This window comes from Dendrobium catenatum, unplaced genomic scaffold (assembly GCF_001605985.2).
Source record: "Dendrobium catenatum unplaced genomic scaffold, ASM160598v2 original_scaffold_61322, whole genome shotgun sequence".
NCBI classification, from domain to species: Eukaryota; Viridiplantae; Streptophyta; class Magnoliopsida; order Asparagales; family Orchidaceae; genus Dendrobium; species Dendrobium catenatum.
The window spans coordinates 633,673-661,459 of record NW_021379772.1 but is presented as its reverse complement, the minus strand read 5'-3'; the positions used below and the strand labels follow the sequence as shown (position 1 = coordinate 661,459).

The following is a 27,787-nucleotide window of genomic DNA, read 5'->3' as shown; positions in this document are numbered from 1 at the left end:
AATTTATCCGTTTCCGGTTCCGGTTTCCCCATTTCAATCCGTCTGTTCAATTTAATCAATTCATTATATGTTCCTTATTCTATTCGTTTCCCCATTAAATCCATCGTTTGATTAATTCTATGTTTCTAATTTATCCGTTTCCACTAATATTGCCTCTTCGTATTCGTATATATGAGCCCTCCGTCGAAGTCTCTTCGCCGCTTGTGTTCTCTTCGCGTTGTCTATCTTCGGCTTGCCCTAGCTTCTTCGCTCACCATTTCTCCGATAGTTTTCCTCTCCATATTCTCCGGTAGGCTTATCTCTCCAAATGTTTCAATCTCCTAAACATCTTTTAAGTTTCTTCTTACCAGCATTTACTCCAATCGCAGGTTTATTCCTCCCATTACTTCGGTATTTTCAACTTCTTCAACGCTTTTTTTTTTTGACTCTTTGGAAGATGAATTCAACCGTCAAACGACGGTTCTATGTTCTATTTTTTCTCCATGAATGTTTAAAAAGGCCTATTTTCTATGTTCTAAGTACTAGATTTGAGTATTCAGATTGTAACTTAGAATTTCTGCTATATGTTCTTAGATTTGAGTACTAGATTTTAGTATTCAGATTGTAACTTAGATTTGAGTGTTCTAAGTGTTCTAAGAAAAAGGCCTATTTTTCTTGAAGTGCTATAAATTATAAATTTAAGATTATAATAATTATTGGAATATTTATTAAGGTATAGTTATACTTGCTTCTCTATTTCAAAAGAATTACTTTTATAAACAATTTTTAAAAATTTAAAATATTAATATAAATCGCTGTGAAAAAAAATAAATTTTTCAAAACTTATCTCATATAAAAGAGTAATGTAACATATTGATTACAACCATGATAAAAAAATCATAAATGAAGTTTAATCTTACCATACCAGCTTTCTCATTGGTAATTTTATTTAAAATTATTTGTAGCAATAATTTTATAAAATTAATTATAAAAAGTAAAAAAATAATTCTCTCTCAAATTTATTAGTTATTTTTTTATTATTAATGTTTAAAATTTTACTAACATGCAATTATAAAAGAACTTATAACTTTCAAGAAAATACGACTTAAAAAATGAATAATTTGTTTATTAACTAATAAATAGAATTTAATACCTAAATAATTTATGAATGATAGAAAATTACTATCATATAAATTTATTTATCTAATCATATAAAATTTAACATAATGATTTTATTTATTTATAATAATATTTTTTTCATCTTTATAGTGATAATATAATTAAAATATTTATAATATAAATTTTTATTTTAAAATTTTTAGTCACTTTGACATTTATATAATTATATTAGTACTGATATACGGATATACCATAACTCAATAAGGCATCGCGGAGAGGCATATCCGATTATATTCGGAAACCTCCGCTCCATCTCCCTCGCATATCCCCTAATCTGTTTCAACTGTTCACTTCCCCTCGTATTTAAACCCCGCCCTTCAACCTCCGCCGTCTATCTATCAGCTCTCATCATCGCCATGGCGGTCTCAACAGGGAAAACAACCTCGTTCTCCTCCTCTTTCCCCTACTCTTCTTGCCTCCTCCCACGTGCTCCATCTCCCTTTTTCCATTTCCAACCTAAAGCTCTCCATTTCCGCTACCATTTAGCTACTCCGTCACCTCAGTCCCTATCGTTCTCCTCGTCAGCATCTTCATCTTATTCCCGATTCTGCCGAGTCTCCACGGTTCCCGTCGAGCAAGCCCCCGCTCCCGGCTTCGACTTCGAGAAGGAGATCGACCATCTGCACGCTCTGCGCTCGCGCCTTCGGAAGGCCAATACCCTCCGCGAGAAGCTACGGGTGCTCGATGCTGACCATAGAGTTAGGGATTTCTTCCGTTCGGGACGGGATTTGTTTTCGCTGGATTTGAAAGACGAGTTCCTTATAAAATGCCTCGTTGCCGCGGGACAGGGGCACGTTCTCGGCTCGGGGCTGCATCGTGGCGGCGGCGGGGTAGGGCATCATAGTTTGAAACAGGCGTTTTATATTCTGGCGGATATGATTGAGAAGTGGAATTTGGATGGGGTTAGAATTGAGGTTGAGGATGAAGATGTTGGGGGCGGTGGAATGAGCGAGCCATTGGAGAAGCTGCTGAAGACTTTAAATGATGTTGAAGAGTTTTATGACTGTGTTGGAGGAATCATCGGGTGAGTTCTCTTGATGCATTCTTCTTGTTCAACTTTGTTTGCATCTAATGAATTGGAATTTATAAATGAGATGGAAATAGAGGAAGACTGACGTGTTTAAGAGTCAATGTAATAAAACGTTTGTTGTGAAATCTTTATGTGGAAGTGATCATAACAAACTGGAGCTATAACCTCTATTTGGCTCTATAGATGACTAAAATACATGAAATGCGATACTGATTGGCGATATATCAAACCTGAAATATATAGAATACTTATGCTAGTCCTCTTTTAAATTGTTAAATATGATGCACTTGTTTTTATCCTTGTTATTGAGTGCCAAAGCACATATTTGATGCAGGCGAGATTTGATCAGGAACCTTGGCAACAACCTCTATGGTTTTATCAACTAAACTAATTGGCCCCTATAATATGTACCTATGTGTTTATTTATTGTACGAGGGTGGTAGTATAACCAATCCTGATATTGCTCAGGAGCTTGGATCGTGCCCTTATCTCTGTTGGTCTTTCTATGAAGATCTAGCAAAACTGACACTATTACTGATATTTGTTAAGAATCTCCTATATCATTCCTTTTGGACAGAAGAACGATTGGAAAAATGGTAAATAAACTGTAAAAAAGTTCTTTTTTTTAAGAATAAAGTGGGTAAGGCTCATCCATTGCTATGATAGGCACATTCATTGATATGAAAATAGTATGAAATAACTAAGATCTTTTTTGAGAACCAATATACACAGACTTGTGTTGCAACTCAGTGCTAATCGCCAAATCCACTGAGCAAGCCATATATAACTGTTCTGGTAATAAAGGAGCTGAGTTCAACCATTTTAAAGGACCATTCAATTGAAGCACGTTAACAGTAGAAGCTGTTTTGATAACTAACTGTGAAATATCTTCTATCCTAGAGAAGTTCTCATACCCTGCCTTACCTCTATATAATGCTGGATTCAATTGTGAGCCTAATGGAAATAAGCATTTTCCTCCTAATTCTTCAATGAAAGCTTGCCATTCAAGTGCAGGTTTGGATATTTAAGCACATAAAGTCTCAGGAGCCTTTTGTAGAAAAAACATTTTAGGAAGCCATCATAAAGGAATGGAAAAAATAATGTCCCTTGCAAGTTTTAGGGCAAGCCTGACTTTCAGAAGAATGATAAATATTTGTTTGTGAAATTTGATTTTCATCTGAAATAGGTAACGCTTGTGAATATTCTTTCACTGTAATCAGCTATTAAAATATTTTAATTTTTCAAGCATTCCTTTTAGAATAAACAAACATAGCATATCTCATTGGCAATATTGGAAATTTGTTATGTTTCAAAACTTCTGAATTGGAACATGTATCAAATTCATCAGTCTCGCTACTTTTCTAAATTCAAGTCTATACTCTTGAAGAATCTAAAAGCATCCGACAAGGACATGACATCTTTTTAAAAGTAATGATGATCCCAAATTCGTATTTTATATGATGTTGTTTCCTGCTATTGCATCTCAAGTTGTTGAAAAGTTATGGACTTTCCATCTGTAGTTGTTTGGCAAGCTATGGATGGTCTTTTTTCTCCAATCTGTATTATATTGGCTATTTGTTGATGGTCTTTTCTCATCTCCAGTCCTTGCTGGATGCTATTAAAACAAGACAATCAAATCTTTGATACTTTTTGTTTTCCCAATTTAAATTCAACTTCAATTTTCCTTCTAGGAAAAATGTGGTATATATGATTCAGTATTCATTGTTAACTTTCTGATGCAATTTATTATGTCAGATATCAGGTAGTGGTATTAGAGCTCCTTTCACCTCTGAAATCAAAAGGGAAATCTAATTGGTTTTCTCACATGAATCTGTCTCTTTGTGAACTCCAAGAATTTCATGTTCCTTCTGGAGCCAATCTCTTGGAGGATGCTGAATATGCTTCACAAGCAGCTTTCTGGGGATTAGAGGTAACTCAAGAAAATTTCATATACTTAAAATTGCTGTGGCACATGCTTTAAAGAAATGCACGTCACATGTTCCATTTAGTTTATCTTTGAGATGTGACAGAAGTTTCCAACGTTTTAGGGCTTGCCAGAGCTAGGTGAAATTTATCCTCTTGGTGGTGCTGGGGATCGGCTTGGTCTAGTTGACCCTGTCACTGGTGAATGTCTGCCTGCTGCAATGCTTCCATACTGTGGAAGCACTTTATTAGAAGGCTTGCTAAGGGATCTTCAGGTTATTAAATACTTGGTCTACATCTTCTACTTTAACAAACCAATGCTTATGACACAGCTATTTTTTCAGTGTACCACAACAGCATATTTACTTGGTCTACAAATAAACTGCTGTCTGCACTTATAAGGCCTTTATTGTCTTACTATAAAAAATCTTGTTAATTATTGATCAGCATCTACTGTCTTACAAAATACACATACAAAGACGTTTTTATAAGGTTATATGACTGGTTTAATTTGTCCATTTTGATAACCGCTGGTGCATTTTTAAAGATACACATCTGTGTAATATTCTAGCCTTATCTTTTTCTTATGTTGTGCAAATTATCTATTGAAAATGGCTTTGCAAATAATGCTTAATTTGTTTTAGCCAAAAAAAAAAAAAAAGAGGCATATAGTGGCTAGATGGAAGGACATGATGATGAAATACCTATGAATGGATATCTAGGGATGGGTGGCTATGAGATCCCTTTTCTTTTATAACTTGTAGCAGCTGGATCCATCAAGTTTTGTTTTTACCCCCCTCATTATTTGTTGATTGGTAGCCATTCAATTATGAATTAGTTTTCAGGACAAGAATTATGCTTCTTTTAATGATTTTTTTTTGTGATTGTTTCTTTGTTTCATTCTATCAGGCTGAAACTGTTATCCCATGCCCTTTGTCTTGGACCTTTTCAACCCTTTTTTTCCATCAATTTATACTTTATAGATATATTATGAAATAGTTTAATATAGACTTTGATTAAATTATGGGTTGAACAGAATGCTCTTGGTTAAAGTATTTAGATAATGCTATAATCAATATGAAATTTTTATGTTTGTATAATTATTACCTTCATTTGAAGGCTCATAGTGTATAGTACTTGAATATAGTAATATAAGATGTTTCTTAAAAAAATTTCACGACACTCTTGCTTTGAAAATGTTCTTGTTGTTTATGAAATTGGCTCGCCAAATGAAAGTTTGAGGCAATTTGGAACTTCTAGTTAAAGAATTGGCAATGCTTAATCTCCACTTTTTTTATGAACAAGATACAAATTTATTGCTCTTATGAGTATATTTTATTGATTCTGTATTGTCGTATCTTCCTAGTATGTTGTTTTATGTTTATATTTAAGAATTCTTCCTATATAATCCTTTCTTATCCCTTCCGACTAGCCACTATTTTTGCTGCCGTTGAGCAACCTAATTTTGTGGATCTCGTAGGACTGTATATTTTGCTGAAAAATGCCTATTGAAGAGATTTTATTCGAGGTCCGTTCCCAAAAATAGAGTTTTATAAGATTATATTTGTGCGTTGTTGGAATTGTTGTAGAGCTTTACTGCAATGAGAAGGCAGCAGGTTGAGGTATTAAATGTTTATGTAGCAACCTTCTCTGATACCAGATAATCAGTTTATCAGCAAATGTTGATTGCTTTTTTCTGCACTGTTTTTTGTGAATAATGCTTTTTTAATCACACATTAGAATATAGTGTGGTAAACCTTATAGCTATATGCATTATGCATCTAACATATTTTGTTACATTTTATGCATGAAGAAACTTCTGTCCAACCCCGCTGAAACTTTTGGAAGCTTTATTTTTAATGGCATTGACCAGGAGGAAAGCTTTCAATATTTTATTTAGCTAGACTTGAGCAGGCTCTCAAATCATATTGTTGTGCTTGTAGCGGAAGAATGGGGAAAAATCATATAAATAAGGTGTCATCCTTACTGTTTAATATCACTCCAGTTCATGGTGAACGTAATTTTGAATTCATTTTGTATTTTATGCCTCCTTAATCTTCATTACATTGCTTTCTGTAGTTCTCCTATATTAACATCATTCAGAATATAAAATGTTTGCATTATGATGATTGACCGAGAACTTGAACTTTATTTGAATTTTAGGCTTCGTTTGGGACAGATTTCTTCGCTTCTTGAAGCGGTTTTTTAAAATTTTTGTACTAGATAGTCGCTTCAAGAAGCAGGAAGAAAGCCGTCCCAAACAAAGCCTTTGTTTCTTTTATTATGAATGAGGAGTTTGTATGTGCATGTCTATGGTTTTATTTTGCTAATATGATAATTTTTTCTTGGATCCCTATTATTAATTGTTAACATCACTCCATATTTTGAGTTTTTTTTTGTATTTTCATGCCTCCTTGATCTCCCTTGCACTATTTGATATGATTATTATAGTCTACCTTTATCGAGAAAATAAAATGTTTGCATTGTGACATTCAGGTCTAAATATGAACCATATTTGAATTTTAGTTTTTTTTTTTGTTATTTTGATCCAACACTTTGTGTGCATGTTTAAAATTTTAATCTTACTTTAGATGAAAGTTTGATCTATAGTTGGATCCCTATTCTACCATTGCCATTAAGATTTCTTTTGTTTTGGGTTTGTAAAAGATTTCCTATGCTTTAGACCATCTGTAAATCTCTTGCAAGTCTTCGTTTAGGATGCTCTACAGTTGCATGTTTTTGTTCAGTGCTCGTGAGCCGTATTTCTATGTTTGGCTTCTCTATTTTTGGCTTATGTGGTGCTATTTGTGACATTTTCTATTCTCTTGGTTTCGTTGTTCTGTTAGTAATCAACTCCTCTATTGTGTTAAATGCAAAGCCCTATTAGATATTAATAAAAAAAACTCCTCTATTGTGTTGTAAAAAATTACAGTAGTGTGGAGATCAATGGTCAACATGTGGGGTCATTCATCCTTTTTTTAGAAGATAGAATCTTATGTCACATTTGGCAAGCCCAATGAGACACATAAAGTCTATATCAAAGGTAAGGGAATTACTGAATAGTAGAACTAGTTGAAAAAATATACCAACAACGATATAAATGAATGTTATAAAATCACAACTAAGATGAACAATACACTGAACTAGATAGAATCGGTCATACTGTTACATTACATGCCTCCAGAATTGACTCTGTCCTTTCTTCATGTAGATGAAGTTATTTTATACTAGGTATTTACATTTTATGCTTGTGTATTTTCCTTATGTGATGAACTAAATGGTTGCATATGGTTCCTTTTAAAAAAAAAGGATTGTGTTCTGTTATGAGAGCTAGTTGATGTTGGACATTAGAATCGCACTTGCTGATTCTTCGCCTATTCCCCTCTCTCATTCTTTCCCTTTGTAGTGAGTCACCATCTATATTCCTCCAAACTATGCTGCCCTTGGCCTTCTTCCCTTCCACCCTCTTTGATTCTACAACATTTTTCCTCCCTCTCTACAGCTCTGTCTCTCTCATTTTCTTTACATTGGCTTTCCTCTCTGGCCCTCTATTCTCCTATTTCCTCGCATCCTCATCATCAGCTCCATTCTTATAGTTTGGAATGGGAAAATATATTAAATCCTTTGCGATTCACATCATGCTCCGAGATTAGCAAACATCAATTTAATGTCTGAATAAAATTTTCAGTTGGATGTGCAATTCCTTTTGTCTATGGAATACAATTCCTTGATCAAGTGTGATTTTGAGGATTTTCAAGAGAGGTTATCTCCTTTAAAAGCATGAGGCTTGCATTTTTGATAAATTCCTTTCTATGCTTTTCTTTTTTTCTTCTCTTCTTTTTTCATTTTTGACATTTTTTGTTGTTGATTTAAAAGAGTGATTAAATTTAGTGATTTGGTATAAAGGAGAATTGAATGTGAGGGGTGGGTGATTAAATACAGAAAAATAATTTAAAAACATTGACAAATATTTCATGAATGAAGCAATTAGTTCAATCTGCAAAGAGGAAATTAAAGTATTAGAACAATCAGTTAAACTTATGATAGGTGGAAGTATAAGTTAAGCTTTTGTTTCTCAGCTCCCTTATCTATCTCCCAAAACAGAAGAACCACTTCAGATCTCTCCCGCTTTCCCCAACGAGCTCACCCGCTGAAGAAAACCAAAAATCCAAGAAGACGACCTACAATCTCCCGCCGCTTTCCCTCACCTAGCTCTCTTGCTGCAGAAAATCAAAAATCCAAGAAGGCAAACAACAAATGCAGGAGCTCAAAAGACTGCGGGATTTAAGAATAGTTTTGTTGGGACTTGGGAATGTCAACAATTTTGAGAGAGATGTAAGGTCATGATTTAAAAGCGAAATACACATGGATGGTTGAGATTTATTGTGGGAATAATCACAAGTGTGGGAATACCAACAGTTTTGAGAGATGTAAGGTCAAGTTTTAAAAGCGAAAGACATGTGGATGACTGAGATTTACTGTGGGAAGAATCACAAGACACATTTATATATTAGTATAGATATGAGATTTTGCAAGTGGTGAATTCTAAACGTTCGTGCAACTTTCTTGATCCTTATTCACTTTGTCAATTTCTAGTAGAAGGCATTGGGATTTAATTTGAATTGATTTCTGTCATCAACAAAGATTAAAGTTGCCTATAAATGTTCTATCTAATATTTTGTCCTTCAAATATTGAATGCTTGTTGCTTGGTTTTGTGCCTCTCATGTTAACTCTGTATTAGAATATGTAGACCTTAGGCCGTTCTCTATAATCAGTCTTTTAACCTGTGGTCGTTCTATTTTATGCTGCTACATGTATATTTATTTCATTCAACAATGACATTCCACAGGGTGTAAAAAAGGTATATATATATATATATTCCCAAGAATATGCTGTTTGGTCATGCTAATTATTAACATCAAACAATATGAAATGACTAAACATTACTATGTATATAGAAAACAAATGTCGGCCAGCCTTGCACTTATTGCAAGATGCCACAGCGTTACACTATAAAACCTAATTTCATGATTTAGCTTTATTCTATACCAGGCCTTAATTTTTTTTCTCTGAGTTAATATTATGTTCAGGAATCTGTCAAGTTAGACATATTTCATGTCTACCAATTTCTTAACCTTAGTTGTTTTTACGGGATCCTTATTTATTTAGCATTTCCAGGCAAGAGAGTTCCTTCACTTCAAGGTTTTTGGCAAGCAGTGTATAACTCCTGTTGCTATGATGACAAGTTCAGTAAAGAACAACCATGATCATATTTTGGCTCTTTGTAAGAAACATGGATGGTTTGGCAGGGGCCAGCAGAAATTTCGTCTTTTTGAACAGGTATTATGTATTTTAATATTTAAATTCTTAAGTGGAAATGTGCTGTTGTCACTTTTACTTTTTTCTGGATGAGTAGTCATGATATTGACTATTCTATTCTTTTCATTGGCGCTTGTAGCCGATGGTGCCAGTTGTTGCTACTGAAGATGGTCAATGGTTGATTAATGAACCACTCTCCCTAGTCTGCAAACCAGGTGGTCACGGTGCAATATGGAAACTTGCATATGATAAAGGCATATTTCAATGGTTTTACAGTCATGGAAGAAAAGGTGCAACTGTTCGACAAGTCAGGTTATCATTGTATATAGTGTTATTCTTAGTCATAGTGTGGTTGTGCCTTGTGAATATAGCTGTGGTCAGATTATTTTAATTACAAGATATTCCTTTGTTTTTTGCAGTAATGTTGTTGCTGCAACTGATGTGACACTTTTGGCGCTGGCAGGAGTAGGTTTGAGGCATGAGAAGGTATGTAGAGCTCATATGTTTGTAAATACATTTGCTGTTCACTAGCAAACCGCTAGTGGCACTTACGAAACCTATTTGCCTACACACTGTGGCTCCATTCCATACCTGGCCCCATACAGCCAAAATACCATGGCGGGTTACACTTGAGTAGATGGTCCTAGAATTTGGACCGATAAGATTGACTCCTTATGATAAGTATAGCCAAATGAGCCCGTGCGTACCCATTGGGCACCATTATCTTGTCCCTCCTTCCAGCCAAAAAAGTTTAAGTTGGCCTAATTCTCCAATAAAATATTTTAGTGTTTATCTGTATCTTTTTTTAAATATCCAAGATTGTTTGTGATATTGCTGGGTTAATAACATGGAAATTTACAAATACTATTTTTTGCTTAATCATTTTATGCTTCTTATGTTGGCAACTTGTTAAATTCCTACTATTTGCTATAACTATATGCTCAATGAAATATCTATCATTGATTTCTCTACAGAACCGCATTGAACTTTGATGTCATCGTATCAAGTTCCAATTAAAGTAGATCCTACAGTTGGCCTAATATCTCCCATTATTGTAGCTTCGAAATTCACTATTTGCTCTTCTGAGACGGTTCATATTCTGGGTTAGATTTTTAGAAGATGGATGAAAATGCAGTTTAGACATTACCTAGAGATTCATCTTCCTTCCAATGGACGCATGCTCTTATGTTAATTACCTCTCTTGATGATGAGAGAGAATTCTGTTATGGTTAATTGATAAGTGCTAAATGCTTAGGATATAGTAGTAACAATTTAGTTTTAGGTTAAGAAAAATGTACTGTCTTTAGCTTAAAGTGGCTTGTGCGAGAATGATGATGAACCTAATCAGGATCTCATAGTTCTGTCATCTCAGATTGTCAGGGATTTTGTATTCTTAGTTAATAGTGATAGTCTACCCATGCCGATGACGACGACAACAACAACAACAACAACAACAACAACAACAACAACAACAACAACAATATGGATAACAACAAGCCTTTATCCCACTACGTTGGACTACATGAATCCTTTGTCTTTGTTGTGACTAGTTAGGAAAGTAGATGTAAGTTAAGTGTGGCAGAGATGAGGATGCTCAGGTGGATGAGTGGCTTTACCCTTAGAGATAGGATACGAAATGAGCATATACATGAAAGGTTGGAGTAGCTCCAGTAGAAGATAAGATTAGAGAGAGTCGCCTTAGATGGTTTGATCACATAAAACGGCGGCCTTCCAATGACCCGGTTAGGAGATTAGAGGTATTAGATTTGACTTATGTTAAGAAAGGTAGAGGCAGGCCTAAAAAGACTTGGTTAGAAAATATTAGGAATGACCTTTCTTTATTAAATTTAAACGAGAGTTTGACCTTTAATAGGACACAATGGAGAAAAATGATTCATGTAGCCGACCCCACGTAGTGGGATAAATGCTTGATGTTGTTGTTGGTGGAGCTAGACCTAAAAAGACGTGGTTAGAAAATATTAGAGATGAACTTTCTTTATTAGATTTAAATGAGGATTTGACGTTTAACAGGGCACGATGGAAAAAAAAGGATTCATTTAGCTGACCGTACATAGTGGGATAAAAACTTGATGTTGTTGTTGTTGACAAGTATAGTAGTTCATTAATTTAGTTAAGGTGTAATATCAAACTCATTCCCTTATTTTAATTTTGTTTGTAACATTTTGTATGATTATTTGTGACCCAGTATGATCTAGTAACTTGTTCCACGACAGAAGTCCAATTTTTCCACTATTCATCTTGAATTACTTTAACATTATTTGGTATGATCTCTAATATGATATGGCTTTCTGCTCATTGTTTACCGTTTCTATCGAAGGAATTGATTTAATGCTCTCCATGTTGTTAGCCTTCTGTTGCTACTTTATTGTTTCAGAAATTAGGATTTGCTTCGTGTCAAAGGAACTTTGGAGCTACGGAAGGTATTAATGTGCTTGTTGAGAAGCAGAGTGAAGATGGACAGTGGACATATGGCCTGACATGTATTGAATATACCGAGTTTGAGAAGTATGACATTAAGGTTGTGCCAATTTCACTTAGCAGGTGTGCATGACGCATAAGTTTGTTCTGGTAATCTTAGTCTGCCGGAATTAATTTTGTTAAAATATGGAAAATTATTGTTGATGATCATTCTTAAACTAAATTCAGGAGCTTTTGTACATCTTGAATTTCTGGCAGTTCTACTCTTCTTCATCCTGTAGTTAAGCACTAAATTTTTTGTTTTCTTCAAGCATGTACCGTTTGCCAATGTCCTGCCTGCTTTGATGGATTGAATTGCTTTAGAGGGGGCATTATGTATTGAGATCAAGGAAAAAAGTATAAAGTCATAATAATTGTAGTATGATTAGAAATTAGCTTAGCTTTTGATTATTTCATTAAACTAACATCAAGTGTTCCATCTTGTTAATTTTGTTTGCTCTGTTTGTTTCGGAGCAAGAGTGCATTCAACATGCATTTTAGCTATTACTCATATTGTTGAATCCATAATTACCTATTAATCATACCTAGCTATACTTAGGATACCAAGTGAAAATAGCACATAGATAGAGAGAAGAATTCATGGGTGATAAGCTTTGATATTACCTTAAAATAAGCTTGATTATTGAAAATTGCTTAAACTGAGCTTATTCCTTGGCCTCTTTTTATAGATTTGAGTTGGAGCTTAAACGTTATAGAATTGACTATTTATATGGCTATATAGAAAATAAAGGAAAAATATAATCATTGCATAACATGATTAGAATGTACTACTTGATGAAGTCATTTGCCAAACTCCTAAAAAGTTACTAGCTTGTCGTGTATTGATTATCAAATAGCTGACGAGCCTCTCAATAGTTTTACTCGAGAAATCATCATTTCTTGTGTAGTCACTAGGGTTGATTTTAGAAATTGTGCTTGATATGTACAATGATAGGCTACATTCATTGCTTGGATGAGTTCGTACACTTGAGGCGGTTCTCTTGTAGACTAGTGAGCATCTTTTGAGCTGTGATCGAGTAGACCAAATTAGATTGGCTTGAATCGTGTTAACATAGCTTGAATCGGGCTGACATAACTTGAATCCGATTTTCTGGATATTTAAATATAAGTTCTTTGATTCTCTTAGATCTTTGAAAATTTATTGGGAAATGAATAAAGGAATATAAAAAATATTCTTCCTTAATTATTCATAAATTTTTAATAGTTATTTATTTTAATGTTAGATATTATTTGATTAATTTAATGTTGCTTTTAACATTGTCCTTTTGTCCACGTATTCTAATACTTAGCCTAGAAATATGGGATTATTGTCTCTAATTTAAATGGTTCTTTTGCACCCCCCTTTGCCTTTGAGTTCTGCAATCATTTATTCCTATAAAAGAGGTAAGACCAATATTCCAAAGGATAATATAATTGCAAGCCTTCTTTGACATAAGAAAGATGAAAACTTCTTGTCACTTCTGACAAGAAGAAGAAGAAAGTGAAAATATTGTAGACAAAGTTGAAGGACGAGATTTGAGAGCTCATTGCCTCATCAAAGCCTTTATTGGATCATCATTCTTTCTTTTATTGATGTTGAAAAAAATGATGCTCTGCCAATGACAACTCCTCTGCCAATTGAATAGAAACTTTGATAAATGGTAAAATCTTTTTTTTTTTTTTGAAAAAATAATTTAATAGGATATATATCATGATTATTCGACAAATTTTAAGCTGACTATCGACTACCTTACATAACCTTTCACTTTTCTCATCCAGGACTTGAGACCTGGCAACATCCTTGTTAAATTAATGGAATTAATAGATTTTATGATTCATGAGAAAATATATATTTTATGCATTTTGGAAATTAAATGGGTTGGAAAGAAAGCTAAGGAGATTAATAGTTTTGAATTTAAATTTTTGTATTCTGATAAGAATCGTGATAGAATTGGTGGCATATTGTCTCTCACATTTACTTAAGCCAAATTAGATAGATGTTCATGCATCATTGAATACAAAATTCAATGAATGCTTCTTGACTTGTAGTCTCAAAACTATAAGTCACCTTTTGTTTCAATGGACTCCAAAAATCCTAGAAAATTCTCTCACCTTTGCCCAAAAGTTATAAATCCTCTCTAGGAGATTCATATCTAACCAATTCATTTGTTGAGTTAAAATCAACAAATAATTTCACATAAGACAATATAAATCCGATCTCTCCTTCATTCTCCTAACCCAAGTTAGGTGTATGAGTTCATTTCTTTGGAAAAACATCTAAAGGTCAAGAGAACTCTTTATTTGCAGCCTGAAATCTACAAGTTTTCCCTCACTTCATGGGCTCCAAAAGCCTCAGATTTACAACCTTAAACCCAAAACTCTGAGTAGCCCTTCACTTAACCAAACAAGTGATGGGGGCATCGACAAGAGATTCCAGCGCGTTTATCAGAGACGACACCGGAGATCGATGGCCATGATGGAGAGCCTTTATTACTGATGACTATTTGTATCTGCATTTTATATATTACTTATTTATTTTTAGTTTTTCCCATTTTACCCTTGTGGGTATTTGTTTTCTCTTGTAGCCCAAGGGGCATATTAGACTTTTGTAGTTGTTGTCATTTGGAGCCTATTTATATGGCTCTTGTATCTTGTATGAGGTTAATGAATTATTGAATGAAAAATTTGTTTTTGAGTTCTCTTTGTGAGTTCCATCTTGTAGATCTCCTAGTGAGTTCTTTTGTTTTTCTTAGAGATCTCTTAGTGAGTTCTCTAGGTAGTTACATGCAATATTCTTCTTCTCCTCCTCCATAATCTCCGGCGGGTAGGGCTCCAATGGTGACAATGCTCGTGAGAGATTTGTCTTCTTCCAACCCTAGCCCCGTCGGCCGGTCACCTTGCCGCTGGCCTTTTCCCTCTCCACCACCTCCCCACATCTCCCTTCCCTACTTCTCATTGGAATTTGAATTTCAAAATTCAAATTCTTTCTAAATTTGGAAATTTTATATATGGAAAGTTTTGAATGAATCCAAATTTAAAATTAAAATTGATTTGGATTTAATTTTAAAATTTTCCTAGTCATCATTTCAATTTTGGAAACCCCCCTCTCTCTCTCTCTCTCTCCATAACTCCCTCTCTCTCTAGCCATGCCGTCGGCCCCCCCCCCTCTTTGGGCTGCCCATTAATTACGCAATTAATTCTTCATCTTATTTGAAATCCTAATTAAGTTCAAATATTTTTTTCCCTCCAATTGCGCTAAAACTAAAACTAATTTCAGTTTTAAACTCCCTCTCCCCCCTCTCTCTACCGCCGGCTCCCCCTTTGGCTCCATCCAATTAAAATTCCATTAATGCTTTAATTGCCTCTTAATTGGGAAATCAAATTTTAAACAACTTCCCTCCCAAATCCCTAAAACTGAAATCAATTTCAGTTTTCTAAAGCAAATCCCATCCCTCTCCTCCTCTCTACCGCCGGCCTCCCTTTCTCCTCTCCAAGTCGCCTCTTCCCCCCCTTGGGTTGCTTGTGGTGATTGCTCGTCTTCAAATCCATGGTGTATGGCGGACCCCGCTGTTGATCACGGACTCTTCTACGACATCTACGGAGATATCCACGTCTTAAGATCTCCTTTCTTCGACGTAGGATTTGGCTTCGACAATACCATCGAAGAGTACTTGGATTGAATTTTACCAACACTAGTGGACGCTATCGACGACCAATTCTTCGACTACACGTGGATCATTAAAGGTCATCCTCCCGTGCCACCTCCACCTCCGAGTTCCTTCTCCGAGTTCCTTCTCCACGGCGACGTTTCTCGGCTCCTCCCTCGTGGCAACCTCATTCCTAGCGTGGACGATCTTCCGCCGCTCAACCTAGTTCCGTAGAAAAGAGAGAAGAGGCCTCAAGGTGAACAACTCCTTATTAATCATTGGATTCAAATCACTACCTTTTAACTTTACGTTCTCCTTTGTATTTGCTTAAATTGTTTGGTTAATTTTCTTGTAATTTCTTTGCCTAAGCAAGCGGAATACTACGAATTCTTGTAACCGACTTTGACTTGATGTGTGATTCTATAATTGTTTAAGCTATTGTTAAATCTTCTTTATTAATCTTGTGTAACTCAACTCATGCATCACATCAACAAGTTATCTTTTTCTTCTCTCATGATAACTACAATGTAACTTTTAGATGTCTAAGTATGTCTACTTTACTCTATTAGGTAGACACTTCTCTTTTATCCAAACATTAAGATAAATCTAAAATTCTTTAAAAATCACTTAGGTTTCTAAGGTACAATGATTAATCATTCCACCCGAAAAGTAGAATGCCCATGTCATTGGATCTTAGGATTCCATAGGTAGCAGATTTGCCTCGAAGCAAGTAGTGGCTGCTTTATGGGTTTTTCATAACCTTTCTAAATATGAAATAATTAAAAGTCAAATAAAATCTTCATGTCATAAAAAAAATTAAAGGAACCACCTGTGGATATTGAGATTAAACATCTTTTATTTCTCAACAAAACAAAATACCTCTTGTAGTAACATGCCACACAGTCGACATACAATTAGGTGCACAACTCCTAGGCATATTAGAATTAAGATTTTTCTTTTTCTGTACATGTGATTGATGTTGCGTTGTGATGACTATTGAATTATCGTTATTGTGGGCAGTTGCTCTTAAGTGGATAGGATAGAGATGTACTTATTTTTTCTATAGGTGTTCATGTTCAAGAGGGGGGTAAAAATAAATCATGATTATCTAACACTGTTTGCTTGCAGGCGCTTGTTAAACCCTTTCTTGGCTGCCCTTTTTACCCCCCCCCCCCCCCCAAGGAGACACGATCAATTGGGTAGAAATAGGGCTTGATTCTTTTAAGTGCCAGACAATTCTGTGATGTTTATTGCTATTGCTGTCATATAAACAGTTTCTAGTTCTGTTTTTTATTTTACAAACTTAAATCTTTTACCGTGTAGGACCCCAGAAGCTAAGTCTGTAAAAAAATAATTTGATTGTGTTGTATAATGATTGTCAACTCAGCTGTCAAATATGATTGTAATAATTTGGACATTATTTACTTTCATGTTTTGGTTGATTTTATATATAAATGCATGTTTGATTGTTTTCTGAGTGTACATTAGAAATGCTTGTTTTTCTTAGGTTTGGTCATTTGCTTTTGCTTGGCGGTGGCATGGACATGTGTTGTACTGTAAGCTCTACAAATTAAAAGATTTAAATAAAAAAAATCAATTATAGTACAATATGTATTTATCTATTAAAATTTGCATGGCTTACTCAAATAAGCCAACTTTCAAATACAAAATATTAAAATGATCATGTATGGCCAGTGTGTCACATTTAAAAGGCCTTCACTTAAAGATCATATAACAAAAATTTTTATTTCAGTGAGTCAGCATTTGCATACCCACATTGTCGTACATTTTGGTCTAAAAGTCAAATTGTAAGTCATATTTTTTAAAATTAAAACAACCTTCCTTACTCGTGATATGCATTGAGATCGGACTATAAATTTTAAAAGCGGTTAGGTGGGTTTGGCTGATAGCCCTTTCTAGGTAGGATTGTAAATTCAGAGGTCAGGCTGGCTTATGCCTCATGTGAGGCATAGATTTATAAGTCCCTTACACTTAGTTAGACGTAGGTTCGAGGCACTACCCCTTACCTTAGCTTTAGAATCCAAGGCTATTGTTGACTTTTAGTCACTTAATAAGCCCTCATATTCCAGTCTTTTTTTTCAACATGAATTGTTGAAATATAAACCACAACAATTTAAATCAAATTTGTCAACTTGAACCAAAATTTAATTTTAAAATATAAAGCCCAACATATGATAGTTTGTGTAACTCTGAGCTTTCTCATAATCAAGTGCTCTTGCATTTCATTCTTTTGGCTTTCTTTCCTAAAATCTGAGTTAAAATTGATCTTATCATCCTTGAAATTCCCAAAGACTAAATATTTGAATAAGAATTTCACAAATTTCAAAATGAAAATAATAGCCATTTGTTTTGATGACTCTAAAAAAAGAAAGAAACTACTAGTTTATTCAAAAGTGTTCTCAAGTGACAAATGCTTGAGATGTAATTAACCATAGGGAAATATTTATACCCCAAAATAAAATAAACCCTATTCAACCAAATATTGAATAGGAGAATATCACTGTTAAAATTAAAATTGTGAGTTTTGTTATTGAGTTCATGGAGAAATAATATTTTTGTACTTCAAAATAATATATTATTTTTTATGCAGTACTCGGTCACAAAATATCCTAATCCGTTGAAGATGACAAAATTCTCCAATAGTACCCCTCTTCTTTGCTAACCTCAAGCGCAAGGTGGCATTTGAATAAGCAGGGTGGTGAATGTGAGGGTCATGGTATGACTTTTATAGGTCCCTGGAGAAGTTCAAGGTAAATACATAGGAATTATCAAGCCCCCTTTTTTGAAAAGCAACAATTCTCTACAAATATAAGTGGTTAGATGCCTACTTTCTCCACAAGCGGCGAAGAAAAATTTGATGCTGAATAAAGATCCTTTATCGGGGTTGATAGATTTTTCTTTTGAGCCGGCGTTGCCAGAGAATGTGTACTCAACAACTTATGCTGTCGGCCCTATTATTTTCTTGAAGTTGCTGGAAACAAATATGGTTGTATTCTAGCAAGAGTATTCCACCACATAGTTAGTAAGGTGAATGCGATCAATTGGTAATACAACTGTATTAGAACAACTAACTAAAGAAGATGCTTCCCCAGATGATGAGGCAAAATGCGACAATAGCTATATTTGAGGGGAAAATTGCTGAATTGAATGAGTCATTGGGAAAAGGAAGGCCAAAAGTGAAGGGTTGAGTTAGCGGCCGAGAAACTGAAGGTGAAAATATTTGAAAAGGTGAGCATCCTGACAATGTTGACTTCCATGATTGAAAAGAGCAAATTAGATTTGAAAGTTGTCCATATGTGTAATATCGTGCTTGAAGAACATGTTAGATTGATGCAAGAAAACGAAAAGAATTTGAAGACAACCAATGAGTTATTCGGGACATTAACCCAAACTGCCAATTACAAAGAAATCTTGTCTGCCAGTTTTATGAAGGGATTCAACTTTTGTGATGAAAGTTAGTAGAAAGAAAGTCTTTACTATAATCAGAATAAGGAGATTTTTAAAGGTTTGATAAAAGATGCAAGCTCTAGTAAAGACAGTGATGAAGAAAGCCCCAGTAGTATTTGATTTGTACCAAATATGAAGTAATGATAAACTTTTTGCTTGCCTGGATTCTTGTTTTTATTTGAGTTGAATTCTTCTGAATTCAAAATATAAATTTCTTTCATTAGAAAGAACAAATACCAAGTTTATTTTAAAAAAGAATTCAAAGTACCAAACACCAAATAGAATAAATGGGCAAATGGTGTATACAAATTCGTCTTGATGTTGATGACATGATTTCATGTAACTACAAAATCCTCGTTTTTTTCTAATTAATTAAGTTTGCGTCACCTTTATTTTATTTGATTATATCGGCCATTTAGTTTGATTATTTCGGCTATTTTGGAACATTGACATTGTAAACTTGGGCATTGCTATGTTAGTCCCTTTTTTTTCCCTTTATCTTTGTTTTCGTTAATTCATCACGGTTTCTTGAAAGGCTTGAGATTATGTTTAGTTATTTAGTATTTTGTCATTGATTATGGTTCCAGTTTGGTTCCTTTGGATTATTTATAATAAAAATTCTTTTTGTGTTTTGGTATAAGTTTGCAGGCAGAATTTCCAGCCAATACAAACGTTCTCTATGTTGATTTAAGGGCTGCAGAGAGCATTGGAGCTAGCAAAAGCAGGAGCTCCTTACCAGGATTGGTACTGAACATGAAAAAGCCGGTTACATATGTGGACCATCTTGGGATTCAGCACAGGTACATATCCTACATTTTAATATTTTATGTCATCCATTTTATTGTTCCTAGGTTGCATGTTGGTCTTCTTTCTTTTATAAACTAGTTCTTGTTCTCTTGCAATTATCATTTAAAATCAAAGTGCCTTTTTTTTTTTTCTGAATGGAAATATTCTCATAGTTTTGCAAAGTAGCAGCATTCTCTTTGCCGGATTCCAAGCCCTTGTTGAGAAAAGTGGTGGGTTACGTTAGATTGTCAACAACAAACATAAAACTTAGCGTACACTTATGACATGAAATGATTCCTTTAATACATTGTGTTAATGCTAGTGCATTCGCCGGAAGCGACATGCTTTATGACTTGTATACAACAAAAATGTGTAAGGGCTGCTGCACCAGTGCTCGCACAAGCTATCATAATAATAAAAGACAACCATAATATATATAAATTCGACTAAGTAACATTCAAATATCTCATAATTCAAATACTACAATCTTTTTTTTTAAAGATCAAATAAGAATTTAATCTACTCTTCTTGGGAATCATCATCATCAGCAAATGTTTAAAAAGCTTCATTATCTTCTTCAACATTGTCTCCCACTTCATAATCCTCTTTATCACCCTCGGTACCGCTACTTCATAATCCTATAAGAACTGAATATGACATTTTATGATCACCTAAAAGCAAACAAATTTAGATAAAAGAAACATAATATTGTCCAAGAAACATAATATGGGGGCTGCCGGGTTCCAAGGGAGCGGTACCGAGCGTGTACCTAGTTGTACCGAGTGGTACAAAGCTTGTAACTAGCGGTACCGAGCATGTACCGAGCGGTATCGAGCATGTACCGAGCGGTACCGAGCATGTACCGAGCAGTACCGAGCATGTACCGAGTGGTACCGAGCATTTACATAGCGGTACCCAACGGTATCATGCATGTACTTGGCAATACCGAGCGTGTACCTAGTTGTATCGAGCTGTACCGAGCGGTACAAAGCATGTACCGAGCGGTACCGAGCATGTACCGAGCGGTACCGAGCGGTACCGAGCGGTATCATGCATGTACTTAGCGATACCGAGCGTGTACCTAGCGGTACTGAGCTTGTACCTGGTTGTACCGAGCTGTACCTAGCGGTACAGAGCATGTAACTAGCGGTACTAAGCGGTATAAAAAATATTCATAAGTATACCAAAAGTTAAAAATAATTTGGCGCGCTATTTTGCGTCGTGCGCAATGCGCCATGGCTCACATGTGGCGCAAATAGCGCACGCTATTTTAAACACATGCTCCTCGCCATGAACATGACGCTGTAGGTGCGCCGCGCCCATTGACAGCTATGATATGTACTCTTACACACAAATTTATAAAATTAATATATATTATAATTCATAGGTAGATAAATATTTACGTATTCAGAGAACTAAATGGGTTGAAAAAAAGCTAAGGAGATTAATAGTTTGTGAATTATACTTTGGTATTTAGGTCGGAGTCGTATTAGAAATGATGTATGTTATTATACATAAGTCTTTGAATGATAATGTTATAAAAATTAATAAAATTAGAGATATAATTATAGTTTTAAAGATTGTTATTGATGCTAAGATTATTAATGTTATAAGCGCTTATACTTCTTAAGTAGGCTTGGATTTGTATTCAAAAATAAAATTTTGGAATGATTTAGAATAATTGATATGAAGGATAGCTCTTGAAGAAATAATTTTTATTGGAGGAGATTTAAATGAATATGTTGGTATAGTGGTAGAAAATTTAAAAATCATTTGTGGCGGTTATCAAGTTAAAGCAACTAATAAAAATGGTAGAATTATATTATATTTTGCACTAGCTTATAATTTATAATTATTGATATCTTATTTAAGAAAAGAGTGGAGCATCTCATCACTTATAAGAATGAATATTTTACAAATTAGATTGCTTATTTACTTATGTGAAAAATAAATTGTATATATTGCAAATATTGTAAAGTCATTCTAAACAAAAGTTTATGTACCAGCATTGTTTATTAATTTTGGACTTAAAGGTAAGGGGGTGAAAAATGAAAGATAAAGTAAATCGCTTAGGATTATATAAGGGTATTTAAAATTCTAAGAAAATATTTTTGAGAGTACGATTCAAAATATTAAAATTTGGGTTATGCTACGACGTGATACTAATATTTCTCAAAACGAGTTTGGATTTATGCTCGATATGCCTTCTATGAAAGTTATATATTTATTGAGAGTTTTGATGGAGATGTTTAGAGAGGGTAAGGATGATTTATATATGATATTTATTGATTTATGGACTATTTGGTTGGCTAAAAGAGGAATACAATAAAAAAGGAATGCAGTGTAAAAAAATGCGATATAAAATGAATACTTTTGGAGTTGTTTGGATTAATATAAAGTAAATGTAAGTGAATGATTTTCTTTTTGTTTGGTTTGAAGTATTAAAATGTAGTGTAAAGTTCAAAAATGGTGGTGGCCGGCAGGGGAGGTGACGGTGATGGTGGTGGTTGGCGGAGGCGGTTAGCGTCGGCAGACGGTGGTGGTGGTTGGTGGAGGCTGGTGATGACGGTTGCTGGCGGTGGGTGGCCGGTGGCGACGGCGGTTTGTGGTGGCTGGCAGGTGACGGCGATGGCGGGCGACGGTTAAGGTAGCTTGTTTGTGGTGTAAACGTTTCTCGCTCAAATCTGGGCGAGTTTGGTTTACTTGAAAAATGAACAGCCAAACACAAAAATTTTCAAAACCCTTGCATTTGAAATACTTTGCACCACTTTGTATTCCAACCCAACAACCTTTTAGAGAAAGCAAGTGATAAAATTCTAAGAAAAGTGCTATGAAAAATTCTAGAAAAGAAAAGAGTTAATAATGCTTATATTCGAGTCACTAAGGATATGTATATAGGAGTTATTACTTAGGTTCAAACTCAAGGTGGTTTGACCAAATATTTTTCTATTTTAGTTAGATTACACCAAGGATCAGCTTTAGGCCCATATCTCTTTGCATTAGTCATGGATGTTCTTACTAGACATTTGCAAGAGGATTTACTTTGGTGTATACTTTTTATTGATGATATTCTTCTTGTTGATAAGACTAGAGAGAGTTGATAAAAAGTTTGAATTATAGAGGTTAACCTTAGATTTTAAAGAATTTCATTTTAGTAGATTTAAAACCAAATACTTAAAATGTTATTTTAGTACAAATAGATCTAGTGGTGGGATTGTGACATTGGGTGATCAAGTAATTAAAAAGAGTACACTTTTTATATACCTCGAGTATATTATTCAAAATGATGGTGAAATAAATGAAGATATTATGGAACTCAAGTTGGATGGTTCAAGTGGTGGAATGCATTAGGCCTGTTGTGTGATCAAAAGTACCCCTCAAACTTAAGAAAAAATTTTATAAGATGGTGGTGAGCCATGCTAGTCCATGAAATTATAATTAGGATAATAACTTGGAATCTGTCTTCTTAGAGATAAATTAATGAAATTAATAAATATTATGATTCATTGAAAGATAAATATTCTATGCATTCAAAAAATTAAATGGGTTGGAGAAAAGACTAAGGGGATTGATAGTTTATGATTTAAACTATGGTATTCAGGTAAAAGCTGTATTAGGAATGATGTGACTGTGATTATAGATAAGAGTTTGAAAGTTTATATTGTATAAATTTATAGAATTGAAGATAGAATTATAACGTTAAAAATTGTTATTGATACAACAATTAGGGGTGTCAATATTTGACACGACCCAAAAATCCGACTCGAACCCAACCCAAAAATTTCAGGTTAGGGTCAACCTGGACTCGAAATGGGTTGGGTTCGGGTTCAATAAATCGACCCGTTTCAAAAATTGGGTTGGGTTGGGGTTGACCCAGTAACCTGAAATTGACCCGTTTTCTATCTGAAATTCCATTTTTTACCTGGATACCTGAAATTGACACGTTTTTTACCCGAAAATAGGAGATTAGCCCTTTTTTTAACACGAAAATATGTATTTTTTTGTCGGTCCCAGGTCATTCGGGTTATGTCGGGTTGACCCGAACCCTAAGCGAGTCGGGTTCGGGTTCGAAAAACTGACCTGTTTGCAAAAACAGGAGGGTTCATGTGACCCAAATAGTGCCGGGTCAGTTTCGGGTTCGACTCGAACCCGACTCGTGACCCGAAATTGATATCCCTCACAAAAACAAGCCTTTATCCGAATATGTGAGGTCGGATACATGAATCCTTTTTTATCTATTGTATTTTATTAAGAGTCAAATTTTCATCTAAATATAAAAAAAAGTAATTTCTAATATTTTCTAACCAAGTCTTTTTAGGTCTATCTCTACCTTTGTTAACATAAGTCAAATCTAATACATCTACTTTCCTAATCGGGTTATCGGAAGACTGTCATTTTATGTGACCAAACCATCTAAGACGATTCTCTCTAATCTTATCTTCTATTGGAGCTACTCCAACCTTTCACATATATACTAATTTCATATCCTCATCCACCTAAGCATCCTCATCTCTATCACACTTAATTTAATATTATGCTTCTCTTTTAATGGCCAACATTCTACACCATAAAGCATTGCATGTCTCACTATCATCTTATAGAATTTTTCCTTAAGTTTTATAGGGACTTTTCTATCCCATAACAAGCCCAATGCATTCCTCCACTTTAACCATCCAACTTGAATTCTACTAATATTATCCTCATCTATATCAACATCACTCTGAACAATAAACTCAAGATATCTAAAATGAGTGTTCTTATTAATGACTTGATCGCCCAAAGCGCAATCCCCTAGTAGATCTATTATTACTAAAATTACACTCCATATATTCATTTTTAGATCTACTCAAACGAAAGTCTTTAGACTCTAATGTTAACCTTCACAATTCAAGTTTACCTTCAACCCCATCTATAGTCTTATCAACAAGAAGAATATCATCAACGAAAACCATACAACAGGGTACAACCTCTTGCAATGTCTAGTCAGAACATCTATGACTAATGAAAAAAGATATGAGCTTAAGGCTGACCCTTGATGTATTCCAACTGAAATAGGAAAACACTTGGTCAAACCACCTTGTGTCTGAGCTCAACAGCTCCTTCATACATATCCTTAATGACTTGAATATAAACATTATTAACCCCTTTCTTATGTAGAACTCTTTCCCATAGTTTTAAAGCATGAATATCATAGAATTCTCTCCCATTATGCACCATAGCACTTCTCATGAAACTTTATCATATGCTTTCTTTAAATCAATAAATATCATATGTAGATCCTCATTCTCTCTATACGTCTCCATCAAACCTTTTAATAAATGTATATCTTCCATAGTAGACCTACCTGACATGAGTCCAAATTGATTTTGAGAAACTTTAGTATCATGCCGTAACCTATGCTCCATAACTCTCTCCCATAGTTTTAAAGTATGACACATTAACTTAATTCCTCTATAATTCGCACAATCTTGTGCATCACCTTTATTCTTAAAAATAGAAATCAACATACTCATTCTCTTCTCATTTGACATCTTTTTAGTCTTCAAAATAATATTAAAAAGTTTAGTAAGCTAAGAAATTTGTTCATCTCCTAAGCATTTCCACACTTTTATTGTAATATCATCAGGTCCAATAGTTTTTCAACATTTTATTTTCTTTAAAAATTCTTTAATTTCAATTTTACTAATATGCTCATAAAAAATTTTTATTTTCATTTAGGGTGCTAAGGTCACTAATGTCAATCACATTCTCATAATCTTCATTGAAAAGTTGAGCAATGTATCTCATCCATCTTTGTTGAATATCCTCTTTTAATAAAAGCACTTTTTTATCTTCATTCCTTAATACACTTCACTTGAACTAAATCCTTACTACTCCTATCTCTTTATTTAGCTAACTTATATATATTTCTCCCTCCTTAGTTTCTAATATATTATATAAATCATTAAAATCTAAAATCGTTGCATTGCAAATTATTTTCTTAGACTCATTACATGCATTTTTATATCTTTCCCAATTAACAGAATTCTTGCAACTAAACTAATTTTTATAACAAATCTTTTTATTTTTTTATATTTTCCTACACATTTTGTTTCCACCACCAAATTGTTGTTGATGTTGAAAATATTAATATTGTAAGTGCTTATGCTTCGCAAGTAGGCTTGAATTTGTATTCAAAATTTAAATTTTGAAATAACTTAGAAGAATTAATACAAAAGATAATATCTCTTGAAGAAATTTTTTTTATTAGAGGAGATTAATTGAAGATATTAGTAGTGTTGTAGAAGATTTTAAAAATATTCATAATGACTATTGATTTGGAGCTCTACTAATGAAGGTGGTAGAATATTGTTAGATTTTACTTTAACTTATGATTTTATAATTTGTAATATTTTATTTAACAAAAGAGATGAGTATCTCATCACTTATAAAAATGGATATAATAAAATTCAGATTGATTCTTTTTTATAAAAAAATAAATCATTTTGATTGCAAAGATTGTAAAGTTATTTCAAGTGAAAGTTTATGTATCGAATATTGTTTACTAGTTTTGAACTTTAAAATGAAGGGGGTGAAATATGAAAAATAAAGTAAATTATTATTCTAGGATTAGATGGGGCAGGAGTGTCAAAATGAGTTTTCGGGTCTGGTTCAGATTCAATCTGAAACTGACCCATCTTCAATTGACCTGACTCGATTAGCTAAACGAGTCACAAATCCAGATCCTAACCTGACCCACCTCTAACCCGGTTTGACCCGACTAAATTAGCTAACAAGGGTGACTAAGCACGGGCGTTCAAGCGCGGCCAGCGAGCGAATTGATGAGCACAACGGAGGATGAGTGTAGGTGGCTTTTGAGTTTTCGGGTTGGCCCAACCTGAATCTACAATCTGGTCAGAAATTTAAACTCGAACTCAACCAGTTTTTTTAACATGTTGATCGAAACTGGAATTTTTGGGTTGTGTTAAATATTGACAGCCCTAAGATAGGCGCATTTAAAGAACACTAACGAAAGTATTATTAAGAGTAAGATTCAAGATCTTAAGATTTTGAATGTATACGAAAAAGATAATATAATATGAGGAAAGTAACTAGTGTTATTAAGAATATTGAAAAGTATGTACTGGAGTATCAAATGAAGAAGCACCTAATAGTAACAATAGTTGATGGTGAAATAAAATGTGCAAAAATAAAAAAAAAATAAAAAGTTTTGTTATAAAAATTGATTTAGATATAAAAGCTCAGAAAATTGGGAAATATGTAAAGGTCCTGTGAGGAGTCTAAGAAAGCAATGGTTAATGTACATAATTTAGTTTTTGGTTATTTATTTAATAGATTATATATTAAGAAGAGCGAAAGATGTATGCATAAGTTAACTAAATAAAGAGATAAGAGAAGTAAGGATTTAATTCATGTGAAGTGAATTAAGTATGGAGATAAAAAAAGAATTTATTAGAAGAGGATATTCAATGTAGCTGGATATGATATTTTAATAAGTTTTTCAATAAAGATTATGAGAATACGATTGATTGTAGTGAGCTTAGCACCTTAAATGAAAATATACATTTTTTTTTATTGTCGTATTCATAAAACTAAAAGAGGCTTTAAAGGAAATGAAGAGTGAAAAAACTATTGAGCTTGATGATAATCCAATATAGGTATATAAATGTTTGGGAGATGAAGGAATTTCTTGGCTTACAAAATTTTTAAATATTATTTTGAAGTTAAGAAGATCTCAGATGAATTGAGAAGAAGTGTGTTGGTTCCTATTTTTAAGATTAAAGGTGATGCACAAGAGTGTGCGAATTATAGAGGAATTAAGTTAATGTGTTATACATTAAAATTATGGGAGAGAGTTACTGAATATAGGTTACGTCCCGACACTAATGTTTTTTAAAATCAATTTAGATTCATGCCTGGTAGGTCAAGTATGGAAGCTATACATTTATCAAAAAGTTTGATGGAGAAGTGTAGAGA

General features: G+C 33.9%; 1 protein-coding gene across 1 annotated transcript in view; it reads left to right on the top strand.

Moving 5' to 3' along the window:
- LOC110112952 (UTP--glucose-1-phosphate uridylyltransferase 3, chloroplastic) overlaps window positions 1-27,787 on the top strand; it is a gene marked incomplete at its 3' end in the record, with an annotated part of 82,907 nt that overhangs the window by 5,149 nt on the left and 49,971 nt on the right. Inside the window, 8 exon segments of the mRNA XM_020845358.2 lie at window positions 1,331-2,182; window positions 3,944-4,118; window positions 4,237-4,386; window positions 9,291-9,452; window positions 9,571-9,743; window positions 9,851-9,917; window positions 11,827-11,993; window positions 19,666-19,824. Of these exon segments, the coding sequence (XP_020701017.2) occupies window positions 1,331-2,182; window positions 3,944-4,118; window positions 4,237-4,386; window positions 9,291-9,452; window positions 9,571-9,743; window positions 9,851-9,917; window positions 11,827-11,993; window positions 19,666-19,824 (1,905 nt within the window).